The 14,408-nt window shown below is 44.9% G+C and overlaps 2 protein-coding genes across 3 annotated transcripts in view; one reads left to right on the top strand and one right to left on the bottom strand.

Annotated features, from left to right (window-relative positions):
- LOC134227249 (uncharacterized) overlaps positions 1-14,408 on the bottom strand; it is a 133,896-nt gene that overhangs the window by 49,812 nt on the left and 69,676 nt on the right. The window lies entirely within an intron of this gene.
- LOC134224262 (COP9 signalosome complex subunit 7) lies at positions 2,357-4,135 on the top strand. 2 transcript variants are annotated; one of them, XM_062703589.1, is made up of 4 exons: positions 2,357-2,694; positions 2,754-3,227; positions 3,285-3,429; positions 3,988-4,135. In XM_062703589.1, the coding sequence occupies exons 1-4, from the start codon at positions 2,500-2,502 to the stop codon at positions 3,996-3,998; spliced, it is 825 nt and encodes a 274-aa protein (XP_062559573.1). In that variant the 5' UTR covers positions 2,357-2,499; the 3' UTR covers positions 3,999-4,135. The 2 variants fall into 2 exon arrangements, with proteins under 2 accessions (XP_062559573.1, XP_062559572.1); XM_062703588.1 differs by lacking the exon at positions 3,988-4,135 and adding an exon at positions 3,757-3,931 and having other exon boundaries at positions 2,358-2,694.

Here is a 14,408-nt window from a genome sequence, read left to right as displayed (position 1 = left end):
CCGAATACGGTGAAATGAGGTAAGTGTGTATAATAGGTAATTGCTTCCCCATAGTCAACACTTCATTTGTTTTTCATGTTCCGTTTCGTGATGTTCTTCTTCCCTATTATGGACCCCCGAAAATATTCCTATAATGGACACTCTTGTGTAAATTTTTAACAAAATTATAATAAATCAACTAATTATACTTTCCATAGCATTTCCAATGCATGTAATCAAATCATAGGACTGTAAGGCTCGCTGTAAGGTAGGTTCTCCCGATGGAATTTCATAGCAAAATGTTTACATTGTGCTGCAATAATGCAAAAATGGCTGGAGGGTCCACTATTGGTTGGGTGTCCACTATTGGGCATTTTACCCTATTTAAAAGAAAAACAAGAAAGGAAGGTAAGGAGAAGAAATCTTTTTTGGGAAACTGATTTTAGAATGAAAATATTCTACTATACTTTCCATAATGTGACAATCTTCATTTGACAGTTCCACAATTTATTTTGAATGTATACAAACTTTTATTTTCAGAGCAGCATGCCCCTTTCAAACCATATGCAAATTAAAAGTTTGCGTACTTTTGCTTTGAACACAAGCAACTCTCTATACCAAAAAGAACCAACGAAACTTTTTATTTTAACCAACGATTTTTTTAATTTGATTATTGCGCTTTTTGCACTTTATAAGAGTTTTGCGAGATTTTTTTTCTCACAGTCATCTTTTTCTCACATTCAATACACTCAAAAAAGTTTGATTTTCCGTGTATAATATTTGTGTGTAAGTGCTCAATCTGAAAACAAATAGACGTCAAATCGCGGCGGGAATCTATAGGGCACTGCACGGACTGCTTTGTCTCTTTCTCGCTGCAAAGAAATTAGAAAACAACAAGGCCAGTAAACGTCAAAATTTATGAAGAACGAAAAAGATAAGATTTTTCCGTGCAGTGCCCTATTTATTGTACACGCTTACATGTGGCTAACGAGTAATGGGTTATAATTGGGTAAATTTCAGTAACAAAAATCGATCAACCCGAAATGAGAGTGAGTGTGAGAAAAAGAAGCGGGCAAATCACAATCTACACATAACTCTTTAAATTGGTGAAATCGGCAATAATGATTTTTCTTTCTGTGTACGCATAATTTGACGTATAGGCGATATTCTGAAAAGTGAATGAAAAGTACTCCTAATATGAGTATTCCTGTATTACCGTGACAGCTCAGCATAGGGAGATCATTTTAAAATGCTTATAATAAATTCTAGACAAAATGTAATTAAAATCTGATTGATGTATGATACGGAAAAAGTTCCGAACTGTATGATAGATACGTTTTTGGAAAAAATTCAAAAAATTGAGATAAGCTTCCAGATATGTAATTCGGAACTTTTTCCGTACCGTACATCAATCAGATTTTAATTACAATTTGTCTAGAATTTATTATAAGCATTTTAAAATGATCTCCCTATGCTGAGCTGTAGGATCTGTCAAAGTTAACACCTTCGTGTGTCTTCTTCTTATTTTTACTTGGATTCGTCTATTGGCCCTGACGAAAGCGAGAAAACAAAATGGGGGCCGTCTGATGCTTTTTTATTTCACCCAGCAAGGGATATAGGACGTCAATTTTAAAATTCTTATTAAGGCGTTAAAACACATTTTAGCCTAAAATTGTTCACTTTTTTGGGTTAAAAATTTAATTTACTTTCATATATTGCGAGAAGATAGAAAAATTCGAACGAGGGTCCGACGGTCGACCGTCGGAAAGTGGTTCCGCAAACGTCAAATCACTTGATGCACGGAAAATAATGTTGGTTGATTTTTTCGGTGTGAATGTTGATTATTGGAAAATATGTAATTTTAAATGAGTGTTACATGCCGCTATATATGTTAAATAAGTTTTATGGTATTTTCAAGGCATTTCGGAACGTATTTATGCGATTTTGGAACATATTAGACTTCTCGAATATTCTTGATATCATGGAATATCAACACTTTTCGCACAGTGCATGTCATTTGAAGTTTCCGACACTCAGTCGTCTGCTTCTTCTTTGCGCCGCAAAATAAGAAGTTTTCTGTTCTCGCAATATGTAGGTAACACAAAAGTTGAATTATTTTGAATAAAAAAACTTGTGTAGATAAGAAGCCTAACATGTAGTTTTTTTTTAAATTCTAAACCTATGTTTTTAAAAGTTTTCAACATATCACTGTTAATAACATTTTAAAAGAATTTTAAAATATACTTCCATGTTGAAAAACAGTGATTTCACGCACACGTCCGTCACCGCTAGATGGCAACTGCGTCAAAGCGAATTATAGTTATTGGGGTTATTTTCAAAAGTCACACTGTTCTGTCAGATTCCCTTGCCGGTCGACATTCGATCAAAATAAATAAAAAAAATAAAACAAAAATAAAACAAGGATAACTTTTCGCCAAAACAAGTAGAATTTTCATTGTTTTGTAACATTTCGCGTGGAAAAGCTGTAAAAGGCTACGAATAGTATCCTCAATCAACAAAATGACTCCAGATCTGAACCTTGACGATGAAAAGTCAGCCCAGCAACATTATTCGGCCCACAATCCGATCGAGCAGTACGTTCTTCTGTCGAAAAGTGCCAAGGGGGCAGCTTGTCTTGAACTTATCAAACAGGTTCTTGAGGCTCCGGGAGTGTACGTTTTTGGGGAACTGCTCGCAATGCCCAATATTGCGGAGGTATGTAAAAAATTTGTTTTGTTTCAAATCTAGGTATTTAGAGTATCGTCATTTTGCAGCTTCAAAATGGCCCAAATGGCAGTTATTTCAGTACGCTGAATCTTTTTGCGTATGGCACCTACCGGCAGTACCTGGAGAACCAATCGCAACTGATTCAGCTGACTCCGGTGATGCGCAAGAAACTGCAACATTTGACAATCGTCTCGCTGGCCATCAAGACAAAGTGTATTCCCTACAAAGAACTGTTGGAAGAATTGGACATAAAACACGTCCGCGATCTGGAGGATATGATTATTGAGGCAATCTACGGGGACATCATCCACGGAAAGCTGGACCAGAAGAAGCAACAGCTAGAAGTAGATTATGCCATCGGGCGGGATATCCGAAAGGGGAATGTTAGTGAATTGGGCAACTTCCTGGAAGAATGGTGCGACTCGTGTGAGACGATTCTGGCCTGCCTGGAGAATCAAATCCACCGGGCCAACTCGGAAAAACAGAAGCGGCTCAAGCACAAGGAAGCTATGGATATGGAGGCAAGCTGCTCTTTTACTATTGATGCGAAATTTTACTAATTCAGCTTCCAATTGCAGATAACTAACCTCAGGAAGTTGATCAAGGTTCAGGCGGGAAACGATTCGGATGAAGCCATGGCCACCGATTCGGGCCGTGAGATGTCGGTAGGACATCCGGATCCACGCAAGAAGTCGACCAAGTCGAAAAGCCTAAAAGTGAGCGGTAAGTCGTGGTTTAAAAATTTCTGATGAGCAAAATGATCTTCCCCGCCCCACCCTAGAAGTGTGCGTGTGCGTTTGGTCCCCCTTCTCTGCTAACTAACCGACAACATTCAAGAAATGGATTTTGAAATAGACTACATTGAAATGGACATATCTAGGCAAAAATCATTTCTAATCCCAACGCCAGGAGGGTTTTTCATTTCACACAATTTTCTCGTGGGTTGTATTGGACTAACATCGGAACTGTTCGTTTTTGGCCTAACACGGTTCGTGTCGATTGGCGGAAAGAAATGTCCCTAATAATGATCCTTTTACACATACCACATAGGTGCGGCCAAAATGCTCTCGAGACAGATGCCCTAGGGAAGAGAATGATCTCAATTGCGTGTTGTACTCCTTTTATTATTCCTGAACAAAATTGCCTTTCGTTGCGAACCCCGGTACATTTCGTTTTGTTCTAAACTTGCTGTAATAAAATCGAATTAACTACCTTTCTTCGGTTATCCTCTTTTGTTCGTTTTTTATTTATATCCCTATTATTCTTGTTTTGTTTCCGTAGAAACTCAATGAAAGAAACGTCCTTGTGCTCGATGGTTTAATAGGTAGGCTTATCTGGAGTGAATGAAGAACCAAATATGGATCGCATCATAAAACGTGTTTCTATCCTAGAACAGACAAAAGAAATTCGTTTGCATTTGAAAGAAGGGATCTGCCCTTGCCTTAAGCCGAGCAAATGCCCGAATTGAAAGAAGGAACCATACATTCTCCGACGTTTTACCGGGCAAATACATCTTTTCAAAGAATTGAATATATTTTCCCTAGCCTTCAAAGGCAAGCTTAAAAAATATATAAAGCGTATATTTTTTTGACTTATACTTACTATGCTATGTTTCCTGCAGAACTTACTTAATTGAATTTTATTGCCTTTTTCGTGTAAAAAAATAGTTTTTGATCTTGAACACTTAGAATATTTTATTTCCGTATTATGTAACATGTCACATGCGATCTTGTTTCTGACCAAGAGTCAAAAAGATGGTATGTGGAAAAGTCAGATAGGGGAACTTTTCCGTTTTTTATCTCACTGAACATATATTCATCTCATCGCAAAATAAGGAAATATCTCGTTGCTTCTTTTTGCTAACATTCGTGCTCACTGCTGAAAAATAACAACAAAAAATAAGAAACAAATCGAATTCTTCCTAATTGCTTTTTTATGGGATGAACATGGGAGCTATGAGAAGAAGTGCTAAGTGACTACAAATGCCTGTAGACACTATTTTTTATATACACTTGTAGGAGAATGAGCAGATACGTTTCAAGGGTGGATGTACCAATTGTCGCCATACATAAGAACAACTATTTTTTTTTTAAATGAGATAAAGGCATGTGGGTGGTCTTTATATATCAAGCGAAAGGGTTTTCTTCCTGCTCCTTTGAACAGCTGTGAAAACCACAATAAAATTTGTTATAATCCTAAAAATTGAATAATCCACAATAGGAACGCATGCACCAGTTGTGGCACTTTTCTTAATTTTGGTTCCTTATTTGGCAAATCCCATTGTTTTCTTATGGGATTGGCCAAATTGGGGCCACTAGTGTGACAACTGGTGTAAAGGACGTCAAAAATTAAGCAAAATCAATTTTTACAATTATGATTTGCTTGTTTTGGAGGCAATCAAAGGTGTTGTCGTATCATATGATTATGCTTTATCGATATGAACTTGGTTTGCGGTGATTTGATTGGCCATTTGACATATAAAGCACTAGTGCGACAACTGGTGCTATAGCCACAACCGATACATCTAGCCTATTTAAAGAAACAATAAATTCTTAAATTATAAATTTATTCAACAATATTACGAAATATAGAAGTGAAATTTCGGATATAATAAACCAATGAATAAAGAATTCAATGTTGAGATAAAACATTTAAAAAAAACATTTAAAGAAGACGTTACCCCTCCCTTCGCCTTATATGTACCAGGCAGACGCATTCTTTTAAAGAAGGCATTATCAACTCCTGTCGCCTTATACCGAGAAGACGCGTTCTTCTAAAGAAGGCATTATCAACTCCTTTCGCCTTGTACCGGGCAGACTAGAGATGATTGGGTTTCGGGTTTTGAAACCCTAATCCCGACGGGTTCGGGTCGGGTACGGGTTTGTGAGATAAAAATAATCGGGTCCGGTTACGGGTTTAAGAAATAAAAGGTAATTTTAATAAGGTAATTTTCTAGACGTGTTGCGTTTTATTCATTTGAAAAAATCTTAAATCTTTGGTTACTCCTTAGCTTACTCCACCTTAGCTTGATCGAAAGTGCAAGCAAAAAAATAAATAAAAAGAAGCAAAAGAGGGGCGCAGTTTATATGGTAACCAGGGGAAGCTAGTTCTCCCCTCGCCTAGTTCAAAAGACTATAAATCGGGCGTTCAATGGACAATCGGGTCATCCACAACTCGGACGCCACACGCAACCCTTCCTTGGCTTGGCAGCAACGAAGAACCACGTGACCAAGCGTTCCCGAAGCCTAAGCTCATGAGCAGCGACACGGCTGTAGTCTCCATAGCAACCACCCACACCTAGGTAAACGGAAATCTGCAACCAGACACCCGAGGAGGTAACTCAGGGTATGTCATGTAACTCTTACCCGACCCACTAAAACCAAAACCCTTTCGCCAGTCCGTACCCCCGGCCCGCAATTAAGCAATACATCAGGGGGGGAATATTGAGAACGCTCACGCCTATGCTAACGCACTTGACGTCAATACACACAACATCGACTTCAAGGGTGGCTACCTCACCACCCGTCGATCGCAATCTATGATAGTAACCTAGCGGTCCGTATTATAATCTCACGTTGGAGACGAGCACCCCGACAACAACCACCGCGCGTGAACCGCAATGACCTCTATATCTACATACTGAGGTCCCCGCAGCCCACCCGCGACATGTTGGTTGTCGGGGTGAGCAAAGTGTTCACTGCATCACAGGTGCCCTTACTGCACTCGTTGGTTTTGTTCAAGACGCCACCACCGCTGCAGTTTCGACATAATCTGTTGAGATGCTGTGTCCACCGCATTCCATATAGCTTTCGCCCGGCACATCCTCTCGACGAGGTTGTCCGGGGTTGTATCCATACCACTAAAAAGCAGCATGGCATTGCGTTCTACACACGAACATCACATGCTCTGCCGATTCTACCTCACCTACACATTCAGGACACTCCGCAGAATCTGCGAAGCCAAACCTGTGTAGGAATTTTTTAAAGCAACCATGTTCAGACAACACCTGTGTTAGGTGGAAGTTGACTTGACCATGCTTCCTATCAACCCAGTTGGACACATCCGGAATTAGTCTGTGCGTCCAACGACCTTTGACTGCGGTGTCCCATGCTCTTTGCCATTTAAGCAACGAAGCTGCTCTCTTGACACGTCGCACTTGCATCATCCCAGCTATAACGCACACCGCCTCATATGATATGGTGCGATATGCGCTCGCGACACGTAGGCACATCAGCCGGTATACTCTGATCAATTTCTTTACATTGTACTCGGCTTTTAGTGCTACGGCCCATGCAGGCACGCCATAACGGATGATAGACTTAAGCTACGCCAGCTATCAGCCTACGCACTATGCACCGCCGATCTGTTGGACATCATTCGTGATAAAGATTTTATCGTCAATGAAGCCCGCTGACATGCATAATCGACGTGGCTCGTAAAATTGAGCTTATTGTCGATCATCACGCCCAGATGCTTGAGAGACCTTACGGAGTTAACTGTGCAGGTCTCTACTCTTATCCTCGCTTGCAGCAACCCGGTTGTGCACCACCACCACTTCCGTCTTGTGGTGTGCAAGGGACAACCGTCTCGAGTTAAGCCATTCCTCTACTCTGCCAATCGCATATGAAGCCTTCAGTTTGACTTCATCGAGAGTGTCACCTGCTACTTCTAGCATTACGTCATCCGCGAAGCCTTCAATCTTCACACCGGCCGAGACACTTAAGCGTAATACTCCGACGTACATAATATTCCACAGAACCGGTCCGAGGATCGATCCCTGTGGAACACCCGCAGACACTACGATCGACTTTTGACCAGCATCCGTGTCGTATAACAGCACCCTGTTCTGAATATAACTTTTCAGTATCCTGCACAGGTAATCCGGAACTCTCAATCGGTGCAGGGAGTCAGCAATTGCTGTCCAGCTAGCATTGTTGAACGCGTTTTTTACATTAAGTGTAATCAACGCGCAGTACCTAATACCTCTTCTGTTTAAACCTCTCGCTATCTTGGCCGTATCCGTTACCGCTCGAATTGCTTCGATGGTAGAACGGCCCTTACGGAAGCCATACTGGTTGCTAGATAAGCCACCAGCACACTCTGTATAAGCCGACAATCTATTCAGAATGACCCTCTCTAGCAGCTAACCAGCTGTGTCGAGTAGGCAAATTGGTCTGTATGCCGAAGGATCCCCCGGCTGTTTGCCAGGCTTCGGTAATAGCAGCAATTTCTGCCGTTTCCAGCGATCTAGGAAGTTTCCTTCGTCCATGCATCTCTGGAGGCAGCTCCTGAACATATCTGGATTGGGAAGAATGGCGTGTTTAAGGGCCAGGTTTGGAATACCATCCCGGCCTGGCGCCTTATTGAGCATAAGTTTTCTTGCGGCTACGATAAGCTCTTTGTTAGTCACTACCGGTACCACGTCAACTGACTCGTACGGGGTAGCGGGCCAGTCCGATGGTTCATGTCTCGGAAACAATCCCTCTACTATTCCGGCTAACATCTCTGGGGATCTTTCAGGAGGTGTGCTGTTGGTCCTAGACATCACTGGTCTGTATGCATCTCCCCATGGGGTGTCATTCGCCATCCTGCACAGCTGTTCAAAGCAGGCTCGCTTGCTACATTTAATCTCGTAGTTTAGAGCTCTGCTCGCTGTCTGGTATACCCCACGTATATCGAGTCGCTCAGCGTCCGTTCTAGCACGTCGCAACCTTCTTTTAGCTCTAAGACAGGTTGTCGGTTGTCGATTTCCTGGGGGCTGGGTCTTCCTTGGCATCGCTACGTCACAGGCACGTGTTAGTATATCTGTCAGTTCGTTACCGCTCAGTCCTGTAGTCATACTCTCCCACCGCAGCGCCTCATCCAACAGTTCTTGATTGAACTGTGAGGTGCGCTATTCGGAATCAGTTGAACCACCTCTTCTCGTCGTAGTTTTCCGGGTATACTCGACCATAAAACGTACTTCCTGATGGTCGCTAGAAGTATGACCCTCGTGGACCATCCATCATGGTTCTTCAGTCCATCCTGCGCTGTAGAAGGTGACGTCGATACATGAATCACCGCTCGGTCCTCTAAACGTTGGCACTTGACCTTCGTTCAGCAGAACTACGTTTAATACCGCTAGTGACTCTAGCAGGATATAACCTCTAGCGTTAGTGAACCGGGAACCCCAGTCTACTGCCCACGCATTGAAGTCACCTGCTACAACTACTGGTTTAAGGCCAGTTAGTTTCGCCGCAAGAATATCAACTACCCTAGTATACTGCCCTATACTCCATCTGGATGGGGTATCGCGCGTTCTTCGGATGCAGTTGACATCCCCTCCTAGACTAGAGAGCTTCTCGGTGCCTCGCATAGTCCTTAGGTCTTCGGCATAGCTTTTATCGTCAGTCTTGACAATAATCGCTTCGCCTCTGTCCTTCCGCTTGTCGCTGCCATTGGAAGGCGCGCCCTTTTTCACACGGGCTCTACCCTTCTTAGCGGTGATCTGTTCCCTACCTTTGGTCGCACTCCTTGCGACCTGCTGACGACTTCTTTTCGCTTTTTTTTGGATTCACGACCTCTGTCCATGGCAGGTCTTCCTCCCGGCGATCCTCTGGTATCTTCCTAGGTGGAGGTACCATTTTCCTCTCGGTCTTATCCACTCGGACCTTCTCGACGGTCCGTGCCGAGGCTTTATTAGCTACTTTCAGGTCCGCCTCCTGCGTGACCTTACTTCCCAAGTAACCACCAAGCATTAACTAATGCATGTATTCAATCACAGATCAGCATATTAAATGCTAATTGCATCATATCAGTTTTAACGATGTAAAGATGCATTTATTCATCAGCTGTCAAGCAACAATACACTAGTTTAGCGTTACGAATGCAGCGATGCATTACTTATGTTTTATTTCAACATGTCAAAGAAACGAAGCATTATTTCGGTCGTAAAAGGGCCTTTTTCCACTTAAAGTCAACTTTATTGGCTGTATGAATTGCAATCATATATAGCTCCATGGTTACTTGGGTTAGCTTAGGAGTTGCACCGCTGATTGCCATACGCCGTTGAAGCTCTGCAGTCTAGCTCTCCGCCAGCTGCTTCCACTCTGTAAGTAGCCGAATCTTCGATTCAGCCTCCTTCGAGGCCTTCACTGCTTGGCTAACCGCCAACTCTTTCTCCTCAGTAAGAAGACGGATCTTGTGCTCCGCCTCCTTACTGGCTTCCAGCAAGGACTTCCATTCCGACTTCGCCTCCACGAATAGAGCGCAGAAGGTCAGTACGGCCTGCTTCATATCCTTACTACAGTTCACCCGGTTGTCCAGGAAGGACATGATTACGTCCGATACGTCCGTAATCACTTCCATGGTCTGGACTCCATCCTCCTCGTGGTTGGTCATCACCGAGTTAATGACTTTGGTCAGAGTGGGGCCGTCCATATGAGTGGGGCTATTCGTCTACCACGGGTGTTGTTGCCAAGCAGCGGCGGGCAGGCATTCGACAAACGAACAACGGATCGATCGGATAGAAGCAGTCGCTGGAAACGACTTGCAACCATCATCGCAGTAGGCGTCGCGACGGCAGCGTGTGATCATCCATCATCGTAGCGAGTGCGCGCAAGCGTTGGGCTTTCCTCGTGCTGATAGAACCAACTCAACTGCGCAACCATCTAGCGACTATTTGAAGCGGTACGCGGCAAATTTCCGAAAGCCGTTTCATACATCCAATTATTCTATGGATAATTTATTGATGTTTGGACAGGTTAACGGGTTTCATATGGAGGAAAGGATTTACACAGAGAAAGGAACGTTTGAAAAAAAAAAACATGAGGTAACTTTTCGCTATCTAAAGAGTTGATCATTTGTGATGTTGAAGTCGAAATACACGTGTTCAAATGGCTGTCAGTTGACCCAACTAAAAAACCGAATTCGTTAGTTGGGCTGAGGTCGTGGCCCAACCAGCGAATCGCGACTGTATTCGTGCACACATGGAAGATGAGATGATGCAGCCATCCCGAAGTGGGTCCTACCGAACCCCTGGAATCCACGACAACACTCTTTAATACACGATCAGCGTTGGTGAAATTTCAAATTCTCATATCTCATCGGCGATTCAAATCATGTGTGAGTCAAATCTCATCTGAATCATGGCCCAGAGGGCAGCAGGGACTATGTCCAAGTGCTTGACAATCCCTTCCCAGGCCATCTGCGAGTTGTGGTGCTTGCCTAGGGTGTGGTGGGGTTTGACCGTGGGCTCTGTTAAACTTCTATAAAAAGCAGCATGTATCCGCAAGCAGGCTCCGCCAAAGCGACCGTGTTCTGCTCAAAGCGCACAAGCCCATGTCCTGGTATTAGGTGGGACGCTAAACAGACATGACACGATGGCCCTCCGACGAGACAGGAGGTTTGCGCAGGCCCAATGCGCCGCCTTTGAAAACAACCATTACGAACGCATAGAAGGTAATACGACTCGATACAATCGGCAACGACCTAGGCGACGAATAAAGGATCACTATCGAAAGCTTGGAATATGGAACTGCAAGTCGCTAGGTTTCGCAGGTTGCGGCAGGATGATGTACGATGAATTAGATCCCCGCAACTTCGACGTCGTAGCGCTGCAGGAAATCTGCTGGACAGGACAGGAAGTGTGGAAAAGTGGGCATCGAGTGGCTACCTTTTACCAAAGCTGTTTTGAGCAAGATGCGCTAACGTGTGATTGGGTTACAACCATTTCTTCAACTATAGTATCATCAACGTGCCCTTCTCACAGGGAGACCGAACGACGAGAAAGAAGCGTTCAGCTGGATCAGGCATACGATGGATGCCCACAGCGGGACGTCAAAATCGTCATCGGCGACATAAACGCTCAGGTAGGAAGGGAGGAAATGTATAGACCGGTCATTGGACCGGGTAGTCTGCATACCGTATCGAACGACACCGGCCATTGACGCATAAACTTTGCTCCGCGAAATGGTAGTCCGAAGCACTTCCTTCCCAGCAAGAAAATCCATAAGGCCACATGGAAATCACCTAATCAGGAAACGTACAACCAAATCGACCACGTTCTAATCGACGGTAAATTCTTCTCTGACATCACGAACGTACGCACTTACCGCAATGCGAATATTGAATCCGACCACTGCCTCGTTGCAGTATATCTGCGCTCAAAACTCTCGACGGTGTACAACACGCGTCGGAGTCATCCGCCTCGGCTTAACATTGGGCGACTACAAGACTGGACTGGAGAGATATTCGATCCGTCATTGGAAGCACCGCAGCTGCTGCACTAGGCACGGTGCCCCCGGATCAGAGAAACGACTGGTATGACGGCGAATGTGAGCAATTAGTGGAAGAGAAGAAGTCAGCATGGGCGAGATTGCTGCAACACTGGCACGATACAAACTGGCACGGAAGAGACAAAACTCGATTTTTCGGAGGAAATTGCACTAGCAGGAAGATCGAGACCGTGAAGAGACGGAGGAACTGTACCGCGCTAATAACGCACGAAAGTTCTATCAGAAGGTAAATCGTATGGTATGATCTAACCGATAGAAATCAAGCATGCTCGTATGTTTTTGCGTAGTTTCAAATCTAGGGAACCTTCGTTACCATGATCATTTTTGCTTGCGTACCAACCCAGTGCACACAGAACTTTGTTCAGAGTTCAAAACTTCTAAACTGTTCTGTTCAGGAGGCATCTCTGCGTTGAAGACGACAATGTAAGCCACCCACCACGAGTTTGTTTCGGTGGTGACGAAATCGTGGTGGTTTAAGAATTCGTGTACTTGGGCTCACATGGTGACCTCCGATACCAGCAAAGAAATCCGGAGACGCATCATGGCAGGATCTATCTATCAGTCGCTTATTAGACCGGTAGTACTCTACGGACACGAGACCTGGACGATGCTCGTGGAGGACCAACGCGCACTGGGAGTTTTCGAAAGGAAAGTGCTGTGTGCTTTTGGAAGAACCATCCATCGTTCACACCGCGAAAATCGGAAGACTGCGGTGGGCCGGGCACGTAGCCAGAATGTCGGACAGTAAACCGGTGAAAATAGTTCTCGACAACGATCCAACGGGAACAAGAAGGCGAGGTGCACAGCGGGCAAAGGGATCGATCAGGTGGAGGACAATTCGCGGACCCTCCGTAGACTGCGTGGTTGGCGAAGCCATGGACCGAGCTGAATGGAGAAGACTTTTATGTATTGCACAGGCTACAGCAGGGACTATGTCCAAGGGCTTGACGATCCCTCCCCAGGCCATCTGCGAGTTGTGGCGCCTAGGATGTGGTGGGGTTTGACAGTGGGCCCTGTTAAACCTCTATAAAAAGCTGCATGTATCCGCAAGTAGGCTCCGCCAAAGCGACCGTATGCCGCTCAAAGCGCACAAGCCCAAGTCCTGGTGTTAGGTGGGACGCTAAACAGCCCTGACACGACGGCCCTCCGACGAGACAGGAGGTTTGCGCAGGCCCAATAAGCCGCCTTTAAAAACAACTATTACGAACGACATAGAAGATAATACGACTCGATACAATCGGCAACGACCTAGGCGACGAATCAAGGATCACGATTGGAAGCTTGGAACATGGAACTGCAAGTCGCTAGGCTTCGCAGGTTGCGATAGGATAATCTACGATGAATTACATCCCCGCAACTTCGATGTCGTAGCGCTGCAGGAAATCTGCTGGACAGGACAGAAAGTGTGGAAAAGCGGGCATCGAGCGGCTACCTTCTACCAAAGCTGTGGCACCACCACAGCTGGGAACCGGCTTCATAATGCTGGGAAAGATGCGCCAACGCGTGATTGGGTGGCAGCCAATAAACGCAAGGATGTGCAAGTTGAGAATAAAAGGCCGATTCTTCAACTATAGCATCATCAACGTGCACTGCCCACACGATGGGAGATCCGACGATGAGAAAGAAGCGTTCTATGCGCAGCTGGAGCAGACATACGATGGATGCCCACTGCGGGACGTCAAAATCGTCATCGGTGACATGAACGCTCAGGTAGGAAGGGAGGAAATGTATAGACCGGTCATCGGACCGGATAGTCTGCATACCGTATCGAACGACAACGGCCAACGATGCATAAACTTTGCAGCCTCCCGCGGAATGGTAGTCCGAAGCACTTTCTTCCCCGTAAGAATATCCACAAGGCCACATGGAAATCACCTAATCAAGTAACGGAAAACCAAATCGACCACGTTCTAATCGACGGTAAATTCTTCTCCGACATCACGAACGTACGCATTTTCCGCAGTGCGAATATTGAATCCGACCACTACCTCGTCGCAGTATGTCTGCGCTCAAAACTCTCGACGGTGATCAACACGCGTCAGAGTCGTCCGCCGCGGCTTAACATTGGGCGGCTACAAGACGGTAGACTAGCCCAAGACTACGCGCAGCAGCTGGAAGTGGCACTCCCAACGGAAGAGCAGCTAGGCGCAGCATCTCTTGAAGATGGCTGGAGAGATATTCGATCCGCCATTGGAAGCACTGCAACCGCTGCACTAGGCACGGTGGCTCCGGATCAGAGAAACGACTGGTATGACGGCGAATGTGAGCAGTTAGTTGAGGAGAAGAATGCAGCATGGGCGAGATTGCTGCAACACCGCACGAGGGCGAACGAGGCACGATACAAACGGGCGCGGAACAGACAAAACTCGATTTTCCGGAGGAAAAAGCGCCAGCAGGAAGATCGAGACCGTGAAGAGACGGAGGGAC

This window comes from Armigeres subalbatus, chromosome 3, assembly GCF_024139115.2.
Source record: "Armigeres subalbatus isolate Guangzhou_Male chromosome 3, GZ_Asu_2, whole genome shotgun sequence".
Taxonomy (NCBI): domain Eukaryota; kingdom Metazoa; phylum Arthropoda; class Insecta; order Diptera; family Culicidae; genus Armigeres; species Armigeres subalbatus.
Note: the sequence above shows the minus strand (reverse complement) of the source record. Positions and strands in the feature narration are given on the sequence as shown.

Coding starts and splice junctions, on each gene's coding strand:
- LOC134224262 (XM_062703588.1), top strand. CDS start 2,500: ATGACTCCAGATCTGAACCTTGACGATGAAAAGTCAGCCCAGCAACAT. Junction 3,228..3,284: donor AGGAAGCTATGGATATGGAG/GCAAGCTGCTCT, acceptor TTCCAATTGCAG/ATAACTAACCTCAGGAAGTT. Junction 3,430..3,756: donor GAAAAGCCTAAAAGTGAGCG/GTAAGTCGTGGT, acceptor CATACCACATAG/GTGCGGCCAAAATGCTCTCG.